At 29.4% G+C, this 15,354-nt stretch overlaps 1 protein-coding gene across 2 annotated transcripts in view; it reads right to left on the reverse strand.

Moving 5' to 3' along the window:
• Window positions 1-287: 287 nt before the first annotated feature.
• LOC148301497 (uncharacterized) overlaps window positions 288-15,354 on the reverse strand; it is a 60,151-nt gene continuing 45,084 nt past the window's right edge. The window contains exons 7-11 of one of the 2 annotated variants that reach the window (XM_088273169.1): window positions 9,684-9,884; window positions 5,268-5,443; window positions 3,766-3,907; window positions 1,997-2,102; window positions 288-1,691 (exon numbers count right to left, since the gene is read on the reverse strand). In XM_088273169.1, coding sequence (XP_088129295.1) covers window positions 1,490-1,691; window positions 1,997-2,102; window positions 3,766-3,907; window positions 5,268-5,443; window positions 9,684-9,884 — 827 coding nt within the window. In that variant the 3' untranslated portion in view covers window positions 288-1,489. The remainder of the gene's footprint in view (window positions 1,692-1,996; window positions 2,103-3,765; window positions 3,908-5,267; window positions 5,444-9,683; window positions 9,885-15,354) is intronic. The other variant, XM_088273170.1, reaches the window with a different exon arrangement.

The raw sequence follows: 15,354 nt of genomic DNA on the forward strand, positions 1-15,354 counted from the left end.
AAAATCAATTTAATAAATGAAAAAAAAACGACTATAATGATTTGGTAAGAAAAGGTAAATAATATTATATTTAAAATATTTTGTTTAATAATTAAAATCTAATAAACATTATATATAAATATATATATATATATATATATATATATATATATATATATATATATATATATATATATATATATATATATATATATATATATATATATATATATATATATTATATATATATATATATATATATATATATATAAATATATATCTCATAGAATTTACTATAATATCAAAAAAAAAACTCAGTTTAGAGAATTGAATATTCACTTACTTTAAAAAAAAATATGAATTTCTTGAAACCATTACGTCTATTAACAAAATATGTAATTCCTTTTAAGTTAATTTACATTGCAATAAAACACTTAACTTACTAACTCATCATCAAGTTGGCAGAGAGAACAGAACGCCACACCAATATTTCTTTGCAAACACTCTTCACCTTTTTCACATTCATGGACCACTTTCAAGTGTTTGAAAAACTTGATCAAGTCAAGTTCTTTTTTTTTGCTTCACTTCCATACATAAGGGTTGGCACCAGGACTCCATTGTGCACTGCCAGACAAGTTTCTTATTACTTTGGAAATATTGTCATGCATCGTCTTATAATAAAATAACAAAAAAATCTCAATTCGAAATTTTAAAATATTTTTTGATATTTGGTCCCTTAATTTTTATTTAACGAGTTTTTTTTTACTGTACACAATTTTGAAAAATTACTATGAAACAATATTGGAAGATCATCCGTGAATATGTAGGACTATGGTAAGTAAAACATTGATTCCAATGGAAAGAATTATACATTACTGCACATTTTCATGAGATACAATTTCAAGTATATTATTCATTAATTTGGCATTATCTTTGTGAATAACATGATTTAAATATAAGAATAAAATAATTGTAAAAGAGCACTTTTGAGTTTATTAATGTAAACACGACTAGTTTCGAGAACTACAGATGTTCTCATCAACCTGTGAAACTACATTTTTTTTACGAATTCTAGATTTGCTCCACTGAGGAGTTTTGTTTAAATATAAATAAAACAATCCTTTTTTTCTACTTGAGTATTAAATTGTAATTGTTAATTTCGGAAGCTACAGATGCTTCCATCTGCAGGTTCTATTATAAACTTATAAATAAGAGTTTATATTCATACCCATAGATAGAAGTATTTGAAGCTTCTGAAACTAGTCGTAAACATATAATAATCAAGTGGAAAAAAAACATGTATAGAAATATGTATAATTGAATCATGGATTTCCACAATGTTAATGCTGAAACAATAAATAATTAGTTTTATGCTGTTATAGATGTTCTCGAAACTAGTCGTGCTTACACCAATAAACTAAAAAACTGGTTTTAAACAAGTGTTTTAATTTTTATATTTAAACTCAGATAGTCGATATAACGCCGGTTTGGAGTTTAATCCAGACAAGCGTCAGAGTGGCGTCTCGTAGTCGTTCTTATTACTGAATAATGATTTGAACTCAGTCAGCATTATCTCTATGACGAGGTTTTGCTGTAAGCACCCCATGGATATGATGTTCATCATATCCTGGGGCGGCCACAGCAGGGTCGGTCCCAGGACGATGGACAGGTTGGCTATGTGCATCCTGTTCTTTTGCTCTCTCTCTGTCACTCTGAAAAATGAAAAAAATTACAAAATATTCAGTGTGTTCAAATACTTGTTCACATAAATTTGAGTAGTGCGTAGGTTGTCGATCGTGGGTAGAATGGTGAATGTTGCACGTGTGCAAAGTGATCATTAAAAGCCTATGACAGGTCAAAAGCCTTGTAAATACCCAGCTTTTATTGTTCTTCATGTTTTATGTGTTTACTGTTTTTTTTTACTTTATTGCTTTTCTCAACTTGTACATCTTATAACTGATTATGTTTTTTTTTTATTAAATTATTTATTATATTATAGTGAGCGATATAACAATACCTTAGTAAGTGCTCCAGGAGATATTTGAGGGTATGTCTATTACAATCAGGAAGACTGTTGACAATTTCTTTGAATTCCAACACTTTGCTGGTGTAATCCGTAATAGCTGAAAACAAAATACACAATAAATCTACGTTCGTAATTTTATTTATATTTTCATATGGTATCAAAAATAATTGTCATTTAAACATGAGTGAACTAGTAAATATCCAATGTAATACTTTGTTTAAATCAAAACACTTAATATCTTGTTATAACCTAATATATAATGAATGTGTGTAATACACATATAAATATTAAATTAAAGTCAGTTTGAAGGTAGGCTTGATAACTTTGAATGTCGTTTCTTTGTTCTTTCAAAGCAACACAAGCATATTGAGTATCAAATTTGAAAAAAGTATTTTATTTTATGTTAACGATCACTATGACACTGTATTGCTATAATTCAGTGCCCTATGCACCGTCGGGGGTGGATAAGAGTTTGAAGTGAAGAATTTTATTTTTATTTTTAACTTGCAGTAACTTCGCTAACGGTAATTTGAGAAAAAATGTATTTTTCATTAAAAAAGAGAAATATTTGTGTTTTTATTATTTCCACAAATATTTCAATTTCATACTATTTCTGTGAGCCTAAGCGGCTCATTATCAGAAATAGGTATCAAATTGTGATGGAGTGGGTTCGAACCGAAAAATTCTGGTTTAAGAGTCCGCGACACTAACCACGGGACCACAACCCGACACCCTTTGTTCACAACCCTTTAAAAAATGTGGAACAAAGTTTTTGAAGACGAGGTTTACGAAGAGATTTTGTTACTTCCGTGAATATATATCTTAATTTAAAAAAAACTTACACATGTTATTCATTTTTAAACTCGTATATATACATATATGTCGCTTGTCGTTTCCTTAAGAATGTTTTATCATTACATAAAATATTTATACAAAATGACAAGGCTTTTTCTAATACTTCCCTTCGTTTCATGTCTAATTTTAAGATACATTGTGCGAGTAAGGTTAGAAAATTGTGGTATTTTCCGAGTCCAATTTTCACTTAAGTAGCATTATTACAAATAGCAAATTTGTAATTTTTTACAATAAATAACAATGATTTAAGAAAACACTAGTTTTATACCACTTGAGTTTTTATTAAATACTACATGTTTCAGAAGTTAAACCTCCATCATCAGGTCTGTATAATAACTAAAATATAAAATATAAAATTGTTCTATAATTAATTAAATTAAGATTAGAATTAAAGAACATCAAAGCGGTCTTGTTAGTAATTATTTTTCGGAATTTGCAAATCATATAATAAATATAAATCACTCATTCCACTCTCATAAATTAAAATTATTACACCTTGTTCCACATAAAGGCCAAATTATGAATTATTTAGAAAATTAAGAAATCCAAAAAAACCTCAATTCTATTAATAATTTATTAAATAATATATTGTTTTAAAATTCTTCACCTTTGCTTTCCATTTTTCCTTTGTTTTCAAACTCTTGACTAACCCCCTACCCCTAACTTTCCCCTCTCCTTATTTATAGAACAATTTTAGATTTTATATTTTAGTTATCATACAGACCTGAATGATGGAAGTTTAACTTCTGAAACATGTCTTTAATAAAAACTCAAGTGGTATAAAACGAAGTGTTTTCTTTAATCATTGTAACATGTCTTACCACAAAGTTAATGCCGAAACAATAAATAAAATAAATAACAAAGTTATTTAGAAAGCTTAAAAGCTCGAATTTCTTGGTACTCACAAGTAGCGTCCAGCGCCCTCTGGAACAGTCGACAAGGGATGACTGGCTCCTTGAGTTCCCTGAAGAAGAGCTTTAAAGCTCCCGCCAGAACGTGAACATCTGTGTCCGGCTTGTCTAACACTGCAAAGTTGTTCTTGTCGACCTAAAATTATTTAGATTAATTTATGTTTTAATTTTAAATCAAACACAGATTTTTTTGACTCTACTAAATTGTATTTTATTAACAAAAACACATAATATTTAACATTGCGACAATTGTTTCGCCTAATTATGGCATTTTCAAACGAATGTGAAGATCAAATGGACTGACGGTTCTTATGTAGCTATACAATTCCAAGTGACAGTCTTAACATGTGCAGCAATAATTGATGGGAGACAACAGTAGCTAATGGGGGATGTAGGTACGTGCCCTTATATTTATTTTCTGGGAAAGGAAAAATTTATTGACATGGCAATTTTTTAGAGAATGAATGTTTTAAAGCTATATATTGTACAATTGTTGGTAAGATTATTTTTAAGAATTTATATTTATAATTGTATTTAAAAATTATTTGTTTATCAATAACGCATCATGCAAGCGTTTACATAGAGAGAGATGATGTACAATAATAGTCAAATGTTTGACAACCACATTTCTCAATTTACACGTACCCAAAGTGATCTCTTCAACAAGCCAATGACGGTTGTAAACCCTGTAAATGCCCAAACATTCATACTCTTCTTCATCTATGTTGATATGTCAAAAATGTTAAAAATAACTCTTAAGCGGAGATAACCCTGACACTCAAAATCTTACAAATATCATTATTCTCATGACACTGTACGTGTGAGTTCACTTAAGCCATATATGGTTGGATTGGGAAAGCTTTTATTTTTCAAGGACCCTTTTATTTCGAACGTATGCAAGATCCTAAACGGAATTATTTTCAATATTATTAATATTTAAAGCATTTACTTTGTGGTTAGTCATTTTTACTTATTTTTTTTTTTTAACAAAAATGTTAATAATATTAGTATATAACCACTCACCGGAATGTTTTAATAAATGTGGAATTGTGTAATTGGCTTTATTTGTATTAATGTAACTATTTTTGTTAATGTAATGTAATGTTTATTATAATGATTAAAGAAAACGCTTCGTTTTTTACCACTTGAGTTTTATTATAGACTACATGTTTCAGAAGTTAAACTTTAAGTTATTATACAGACCTGAACGATGGAAGTTTAACTTCTGAAACATGTAGTCTATAATATAACTCAAGTGGTAAAAAACGAAGTGTTTTCTTTAATCATTGTAACATGTCTTACCACAAAGTTAATTCCGAAACAATAAATAAAAATGTTTATTATTGTTAATGTAACTATTGTTTAATATATATTTTTTTAAATGTAAAGCTGTACGATTCCCGAACAAATAAAATAAAATGGATAAATTATTTTACATGCTGGGAGACGCCTGATTTTCACACTTTGTCGACCCATGATCTAGACTTAGTTCTTACCTCCATTCTTATCTTCTGCACCTGACTGAGGTTGCCGCTGGCCCGGTATAGTCCGTCCGCGTTCATGTGCTCTTCTCTCGACTCTATAACCCGGATGCAGTGCCGCACAAACTCTGGGACCATGGACCTGTCCTTGTCGCACACCTGCTGCAGACTGCATCCGAACACCGCCTCATCTAGACAAGAAAGGGAGAGAAGACTCGATTACATTCATAACATTCTCAGTGTATATATCGACGTACCCTACGTAAAGTGCTCTAACTACATTTTTGTCAATTTTGAGATATTTTGGGGTGTGTGTTTATCAACTGACCGTTATCTACAAATATAAACAAACAAATAAAATGTATAAAATAAATTACGCCTAGTTTTCAGGCGTATAAGACACTATCTACATCGAATTTTCGAAATGAACTGAACTCCTAAAACGCTAACTACCTAATCTTGACAAAGCATAAAGTTTTAAAACGATTTAACACATTATTTTATCGTGTTTTTGAATGAATAACACTAGTTTAGAATTTCAGATAAAACCGTTAGTTAATAAAAAAGAATACGTTGAAAAAATCTTCTAAGCTCTCTCCTGTAAAGTAACAGATTTGCAGATAGAGTACTTTACGTAGGGGCCGTCGATATAATGGTGGGGACTGACCGGAGTCATTTCGTCGTAACGTAACACGTAACGAAGTGAGCATTCGCGTAGTCAGTACAGCGTTCCAAGCGCTCCATCAGAAGTCGGATGCTCGCCGCGAATGTTACTTTACGACGAAATGCTCCGGTCAGTCCCTAGCTTAAAAACCATTGTTAGCATTGTGGTATGGTAATATAACACTCCCTTTTTATTCATCGTTTACTTACTGTAAGTATTTTTTAGTGACATTTTTGAGCAGCGACGTGCAATTCATATAGGCACATAAGCAGTGCCTATCCTACATAGTTTATTGGGAAAATATGGAAAACTGTGATAGCGAAAGAAATGTGCGTTTGACTTTAATGAGAACGTTTGACTCAAGAGTGTTCTTGCATATAATATCGATTTTTTGTTAATGTATATGCTTCAAATTTTAGTTTGGAATATATTTGTTTATTATAATGAATAAATTAATTTAATTTTATTGAAAAATAATAAATATTTTACTTTTTAAGTATGAGTTTTCTCAGTTATTTCTCCACGACAAACACGCATTATTAGAGTTATGACAGATATATATTTTTTTGAAATAATAAAACGATGTTTTTCCTACTGCTTTCCCTAGTTAAAACTCTGTGCACACCACTGTTTTGGGTAACGCCTAGAAAACCTGATTTCCATTTTATTAGCAGCTTATACTTTGGTTAGTTATTTCATTCGCCACATTTTGAGGAAATCCAAATATATACTTGTTTTCCACCTATTATGTTAAAAAAAAAATCCCGATTTTTGTTTTAGCCCTTTTAGAAATCGAGCCAAAAACCTCCGGCATGGTAATTAAACGCGTTTACCATTACACTACAAAGACGTGCGAAAGTAAAAATCATTGTGTGATTAATTTATTGAAAACATAAAAATAAAAAAATCGCAAAGAGGAAATTGTTATCAACCGAATCCAAAATAATCGAACCGGAGTAGCTTTAGTATCCTCGTAGATTCAGGTGCCTTTTTTAGTGTAATGTCAGTGATTTTACGGTAATCTAATATAACGGAGAATCTGTGATATATGATATGTTTGCCAGTATCTCAAGAATCAGAACGCTATTCCAGTTTGTCGCACAAAACATTGTAATTAATTGAATGTACATTTTCACCGAATTCAATGAATCAACAATGTGAAATCAAACACGAATTTGTGATATTATCACTAAAAGTTCTCTCTTTTCCAGTTCCATCACAACCCAAGTAAAAACTTAATACCCAACGGTCAAGTTCTAGGCTGGAATAACTTGACAAACTTAGTTGTCAACTCAACTACGGTCGAGCAGTTTAAAAACAGCTTGGATATTTTTTGAGAAGAAATAAGATTGTAGACAAAATATATTGTAGTTAGGCATGTGATATTAGCACATGAGCCAAAACTGCCTAAATATAAGATTTAATATATATATATATATATATATATATATATATATATATATATATATATATATATATATATATATATATATATATATATATATATATATATATATATATATATATATTCAAAAACACATATGTTACTCTATTGCAGAGTCATAAATAATTATTGAAATGAAATTTTAAAAACAAATGGTTTTAATTTTGTGGACGGAGTAAAATACTATAATAATAATAAACTAACGACTAAATACTCAGTTTTGCATTTCTTTTACTTAAATTGCGACCGGGTTTTGTCGCCATCGATATTATCAGACTGTTCAAAAGCTTTTATCAATTGATTCGGCAGTCTCTTTGTGGTAATATGTTTTCATTTTTCATTTAAATTTTATACAGTAAAAATACCACTTTTTATTGTGATATGTGTTTCGATGTATTTCGGCGTTTGAAAATAAAACGCTTCAAAACACGTGATTTTAGCAAATAGTGTATTCACTAAGTTTAATTAGATGTTTTGATAAAATATAAAATACAATATCACAAAAAAAAATTAAAAACTAACTTTTCACAGACAATGTCTTCATTCGATTCGTAAAATTCTAGCGAAACACATTTTGTTGCTAAAGATAACTGAAAAAAAATATAATAGTAAATATTTGATTGTCAAAATATTAATTTAAATCAAAAAGGCTTTTTTGTTGTTTTAACATTGGTACAAAAGTTATTACATTTTTATTTACTAATGCTGTTATATCCTAACTTCTCAAATGTCTTATAGCAGTAGTATATTGTATTGTATAGTCCAATAAAGAGACTAAGATTTTGTGCTTAGAGAGGGATTTACAGCAATATTTATTCAGTATACTTTATAGATATAATCCTTTTTTTATTTTTTTTGCATAATAAGCAATGAATTATTTTATATCATCACATTAATCCACAACATTAATGCTAAATCAATAAATAAACAAACTAAAAGCACATTCCCTTCACAAACACAATTTTCCATATTTTTTAAGGGTGGACACTTTTTAGGAGTCTATATAGAAGTCACACACCTTTGGATATACCCATCAGAGTTATGATTCAATCCTATTATATAAACATATTACAAATCAGTGACACGTACCTTTGCATATGTCATGTCATACATAATACACCCACATATAGCACCGCGCGCACGTGGTTTAGTGTTGTTCCCTCGGGAAAACAACTTGGGGAAAAAGGTCAATCTAATTAGAAATGCCTACTCTGACATTTTCACAAACTTAGTTTCTACTCCAATTGACCTTTTATTACGACTATCAGAAAAATATACCCACGCCCTATAAGAATCGAATTTTCGATCAATATTTTCTTTTTTTTCCCATTTAGCATACTTCAGTATATCCCATGAATGAATTTACAGGGTTCACTTTCATTCCTGACTATATCTCTAATATTTTTTTAGACTGCAATTCGATAATCGATTGTTAGACCAAATGGAAAGTGAGATTTCAAGGACGCATCACAATTACTAGACATATTTCGTTACATGAGAGAGAGAAAAGATATAACGTAGAAAGAGAGCTATACATTTCGACGCCACGGGAATGGAGAGAAGAGAGCAACGTATACGAGTACACAATGATACAAAGCGATAAAATAATATGGTTCACTAAAAACCCAGCAACGAAATCTGGAACTGGAAAATTTAATTTTTTTCTCATCATTTCGAAAATATCGAGTAACGGACATATGTAGGTAAATGTAAATCTCACATTTTAACTATCACAAACCATTAATATCAGTTTTACCAATTGAATCACTAATCAATGACAGTGTAAATATGAAATAATCAGAATGTTTTTTTGCTAATTTTGTATTGTGTATTTCTAATCGAAAGAAATGGAAGGATACGGAAAAGGCCTACTCTTATATCCGCCAGTGGAGGTCAAAAGGCTGACGAAGAATAAGTATTTCTATATCTATAATAATTGTATTTCTATAATGAGAGAGCGAGACAACTAGACTAGTCGGCTTCCGTTAGATCTGATTTCCAGCCTCTCGCTTACCAGATGGCCACCGTTAGTCGGCTATTGACGGAGCGTTACAAAAGACATGGCATTATGCTAAGCTGGCGGAAAGTTGGTACTTGCTGCGAGCCGCGTACTACGATTTTCATACAAATCACGTGTAATTTTTGGATGATTAGTACGGAAAAGGTTAAAAAATCATGCAAAGCTTTATTCTACACTTTCTACTAAATGTGACTACTAAAAAATATATAAAAATACAAAAAGCATGCAAAGAAGGTTAGTATAATATTATACATTGTTTAATAAATGTTAATCAAAATTTTCATTATTTATGTACATTCGCACCTTTATAAATCCCCTTTGACGTAATCTCTTCTTTAGATTTTCTCTTTTTTATTAGATTCTGTAGGGTAAATATCCTCTTTTTAAGGGTAGCATTTTGAATTTCTTGGGATTCGGTTGTATCACAGATATTTTCTATATCTCTCCTTATATAGATTTCCTTTATATCACTCTTAGCGTCGTGCAAACCGCTTTTTTCCGAGTCTGTAACATTCAGTGTGCATGTGAGGATACTTCTACATATCAGGCAGCAAACAAGGGACACACATGCAGATATAACATAATAAATAAAAGTAGAAGGTAGTTATTAGCCTTAATAAAAGTTTAAATATGTAGGGTAGTAATAATATATGTAAATGTGTAGGGTAATTAATAAATAAATAAATAGGATAGTTCAAACATTTGATGTCAATCAATTTTGTAGATACAACACATTCAATGCTGTCATAAAAATAAACTCATATCGCTCACTCCTTTGAACAACGTCATATATCATAAATCGTCAACTTTCAGTTGTGCATGTTTCCGGAATGTCCTGTAAATGTACTATATACCAGCAAAAGCGGCATATTTTTTACTTAATATTTATCTGCTACAGGGCAGAAAGTATTGTTATTGCATTTTGAAGAAAATGTTTTTTTTTTAAGTATTTGTTTAAATATACGAAATATTTTTCAAATGGAGAAAAAACATTCAGGTTTTACCTAAAACGATTTGTTGCACAGTAAAAAGTTCAATAAGTGGTTTGATATTTATTTTTTTACATTTTATTAAATTTGTACACTTTTAAAACTTCTTTTCCTGAAAAATCAAGTTTTTTGAGATTTGACGTTGTTGAAAGGAGTGAGTGATATGTTAGTATTCTTAATATTTAAAGCACTTACTTTGTGATTAGTCATTTTTACTTTTATATTTTTTAAAACAAAAATGTTAGTAATATTTATATACCATTTAACCACTAACCGAGATTTTTTGTCTACCGGTTTCGAGACGTACCCGTCTTTTCTTTAAGACAATAACTACAGCAGCATGCATATAATACCGTCACTACCATATCACTATTCACACTCTAATAACTACATAAAATATTGATCACATGCGATTTTAGTGTAATCCTTAGTGCGTGTTAGTCCTCGGGTCGACCAAAATCGCATGTGTTAACATTTTATGTAGTTATAAGTGAATAAATATTGCTATGGTAGTTATGTGTAGTATTGTTTGTATGCTGTTATAGTGATTGTCCTGGCAAAGAGACGGGTACGTCTCGAAACCGGTTGACAAAAATCTCAGTAAGTAGTTACTTATACACTAAAATTACTAACATTTTTGTGAAAAAAAAAAATAAACATCAAAGTGTATAAACACGTGTTATGAAAAAAAAGGGAATTATGAAAATTTATGAAAATTAGTATAAAAAATTCCTTTTAAGTAAGGGTAGCTTAAACATAAAATGTTAATCAATTTTGTAGATTAAAAAAAATCAATGCCGTTATAAGAACAAACTTATTTATTTTATCATGAAAAAAATCTTTTTCAAAATTTAAAAGTTTAAACTTTTAGAAGATTAGCATTTTAAAGTACAAAATAATAATAAATACACAAAATATAATGAATATTTTAAGAACTAATTTTGTAGTTTTCCATTTTATAACTTAAAAACTTACTTTTTACTTAAGACTTGGTAATATTAAATGAATTAAAATGAAGATAATACTACGTTAATAATTAATAAGTCTAAACAATTATAAAGTATTGATGAAGATGCTGTTTTCTTCGAAACAAATCCATGTTTTTATCAATTTATAATAAGGTTTGTAGTTATTTTATAACAAAGTTAGTTTTTAAATCATTTAATTATGATACACCAAAATTCAACCTGTATTTTTAAGTGAGATAAACATGGTGAAAAAATATTTTTTTATACATTTATAATATAAATAAAAATTCCATACTTTCAAAATTTAAAAATATACTACAGTCAGTAAAAAAAATACCCCAAATACCATAAAATCAACACCTGAAAAAATATGTGTATTAAATTTAACATAATAATCAATATAAAAAAAATAACGTTTAATGATTTATAACAAACACTAAAAAGCGTTTTAAAAAATATGCATTTTCCATTATAAAGTTGAAAAAAAAAACGACTATCGACATGAGCGACTGAAAAATATCATATCTAGGGGCAATGGGCTATAAAGTTTAAAAATCTCTGCTTTATACAGACAGTATTTTTATTACCAAAATAACGAGCTACTTCAAATGTCAAGTTAGGTTTTTTTTATCAGATATGAAATTAGTATACTTAAAATTTTAAGGTAAGTGCAATGGTAATAGTAGAAAATTAATAATACTTAAAATGTACATCAAAATTGATAAACACAAAAATATGAAAGAAAAATAAATTCAATAATTTAAAAAATAACTAAAAAATGGTTGATTTAAATTTGATATTTTGTTCATAGATTGTTGTACATATATGGACCAAATTATCTCCGACATACGCTGTAGCGGATACGCTGAGTCTAAGAGACGGGTGGAGACTGACCATAAAAGAAGCAAACTAACTATCACAAAGATTTCAACCTACAAAGAAGATTATTTTCATGCCTTTAAAAATAAAATAAAATACCCTTTAAAATGCGGTGACATTTTTGAGTTTGATGTTCGTAGTATTATGGTTGTACACATATTACGTTTATGAACGCAGGTATGTTTATTTTGATGGATATTTAAATGCCAAAAAGACAAAAGGTCAACACAAATTATGAATCATGCCAAGACAAGCAAATCACATATTTCGTATATATACGTGATTCATGCCACCTTGCTCATTTCTACACGTTTCGAAATAATAAAAAATATATATTAATTTCCAGTCAATACGTTCTTGTGACAACGAAATAGGGGATAAAAGATTTGTCGTTCTTTTTGCTGCCATCAATTCTTTAAAACGGAAATGCTTAACTAAAAGACGAACAGTGTGAGTGTTTCTGACAGGGTGTTTATTTGATTTCTATTTCCATCGTCAGTGGAACCTTTTAAAGTGTGAGATAAATCTTTGAGAGGCTTTTAATGTTACATTGACTACTTTTCTGCGTAAATTCTGCTTTATAATTTAAACGATCACAAATGTATTTTTTGTACATTTAAAAAAAATTATTTACATGTATATTTGTATTATGTATGTATGTTTATATGTACATACATATAAATGTTGAGTGTGCCTATACATGTGTTAACAGTTTTTATTTTTTAAAAGGAATAACCCGCAAAGCCTCTACTTTTAGACGCTTGTCTTCAGGCAAGATAGTAAGGATAAGGAAGGTAAATGTGAAAAATACATCACGAACATCCAGACCAATTGAAAATAAATATTTCTTGAATTTATTTTGTACTTTGTGGGAATTGAACCCGCGACGCCAGTTTCGCAGTCGAGCGTCTACCCAACTACACCACGGCGCCTGTCTAGGATACCCACTTGGGGTTATCATAAATTAATTAACATATTTCAACATATACAACATTGTGTCGGGTTGTAGTCCCGTGGTTAGTGTCGTGGACTCTTGAGTCAGAGTTTCTCGGTTCGAACCCACTCTACCACAATTTGAAACCGAAATATTTCCAGGGCATTTTTTCATGTAACGCGGTGGAACGGTGTTCCGGCACCTTTTTTTCACGGATAAATAATAATAAGAAAAAAAAAAAAAACAAAAATCAAAACCAATTTCTGACGTAATTACATTAAAATATAATTCTTCTAAGTGATGAAATAAAGTATTGTAATGAACATTCAAATGATATTTGAAATATTTTTAAATAATGATTGAAGCGAGTTCCAGGACTTTTTTGTATAAAAAAAAACCTGCCTATTTATAATAATGAGCCGCTTAGGCTCACAGAAATAGTATGAAATTGAAGTATATATGTAAATAATAAAAACACAAACATTTCTCTTTCTAAAACCAAAAAAAAAACAAAGAAGAATGTGGAAGTCTTAGTATTTGCAAAATAGATTCTAAGAAAAAGTGGTATATATTAAATTAAAAAAAGCTCTATCAACATTGATTTGCTGTAAAATTCAAAATGTAATGAGGCAATAATGTAGGAATATCGGCTTGTAAGCCACTACGATGCTTCCATGCGATTATTGATTTCCACATAAAACATACCCCAAGTGATAAAATCGAAGCGAAGAATATCATGGCAAGAACATCAAACATGCATATCAAAAAGAAATAATAAAAAGGAAATAAAAATAATAGCATAAAAATAGTCAATGGTGGTTTATTATCACATGGGATGAATGTTGGAATTACCCCATAAGACTATCCTTATCATTTTACGTTCACTTTTTGTAATACCACTGAAAAACACCTCTATATGTCTACCGGTTTTTTTTTTAATGTATTTAAAATATTTTTTGCAAGGACCCGCCAAGCTACCTTGTGTGTCTTGGAGTTCTTTTAACATACATTTTTTATTGTTTTTATCCATTTTAGCCTAATGTACACATAAAAAAGAGAGAAAAAATTAAGATTGTAAACTATTTTAAAATTTCCATAGAATTAGCTCTTGATCATTTACCCATTCCTTTATTTTGCGTTTGTTCCATATTTTATTTTGACCTCTAACCTCCGTCGGCAACAAAATAAAAATGTTTGGAACGATATATTGCAGTTTTCGACTCCCATATTTATTGTTAATTCTTGGGACTATCAAACTTTCGTTGTGTGTAAATCGTGTATCATGGTTGTGTACTAGAAGATATCGATATTTTTGTCTAGTTTGTTGTTCAATGATGATACTCATCCACAATATTCCGAGTACCGGAAGTAACTTTAAGTGTTCATATATCAAGATTGGATTGTCCCTTTAATTAGATATATGACTGGGTATAATTTTTTATGCAATAAATATTCCACCATCAGGTCAAATATAGACTAAATTGAATTATCTAATGTCCAAGTGACTCTGAAATCTAGCTACGGCTTATGCAACACCGCTTATCATGACCCTACTCAGGCTTCAACTTTTTAAGTTTCATAGCCTATGCCTACTTGTGAGTGGATTTACTCTTTATGTTTAAAGTTACTATAATTTCACGTAATTCATGAGTGGGAAATTTCTAGTCTCCTATTTATATAGAAATAAAATAAAAAAACACAAAATATTATTTCATAGAGAGGGAAATAAGATAAAGGAATTACAAAGGGAATACTTTTAAAAGCGGACTTGAATTTTAATTTAATTGGTTATTTAATATTGGTAAGACTTTATTGATTGCTTCACTTATTTCTAATTTTTCTAGGTTATCTAAACGAGGACCGGCTTTATTTAGATGTAAAATTTATTTGTCTATCGATCTATTAAAATTATCGTCTTTAGATATAAGGCGATTGGCTAATTCGGAAAATTATAATTTTTAATAATTATTATAAGTGCCAGAAGGTAATTCACCATATATCCGAATATCTATCATCTATATTCATAACTTATTTTTGTCTAATTTATACAATAAAAAAAATTGATCAAATCATTGATCAATTTTAATCGGGAGACGGTATTTTCAAACAATATATTATTGATATTTTGAAATAATTTTAAAGCTTAACGCTTATCAAAATATTCGCGATTCATAATTTTAAAATGATTTTGGATAAAAACGATC

Source organism: Brachycentrus maculatus, unplaced genomic scaffold, assembly GCF_059751285.1.
Source record: "Brachycentrus maculatus isolate JH-2025_06_01 unplaced genomic scaffold, ASM5975128v1 h1tg000555l, whole genome shotgun sequence".
Classification (NCBI taxonomy): Eukaryota; Metazoa; Arthropoda; class Insecta; order Trichoptera; family Brachycentridae; genus Brachycentrus; species Brachycentrus maculatus.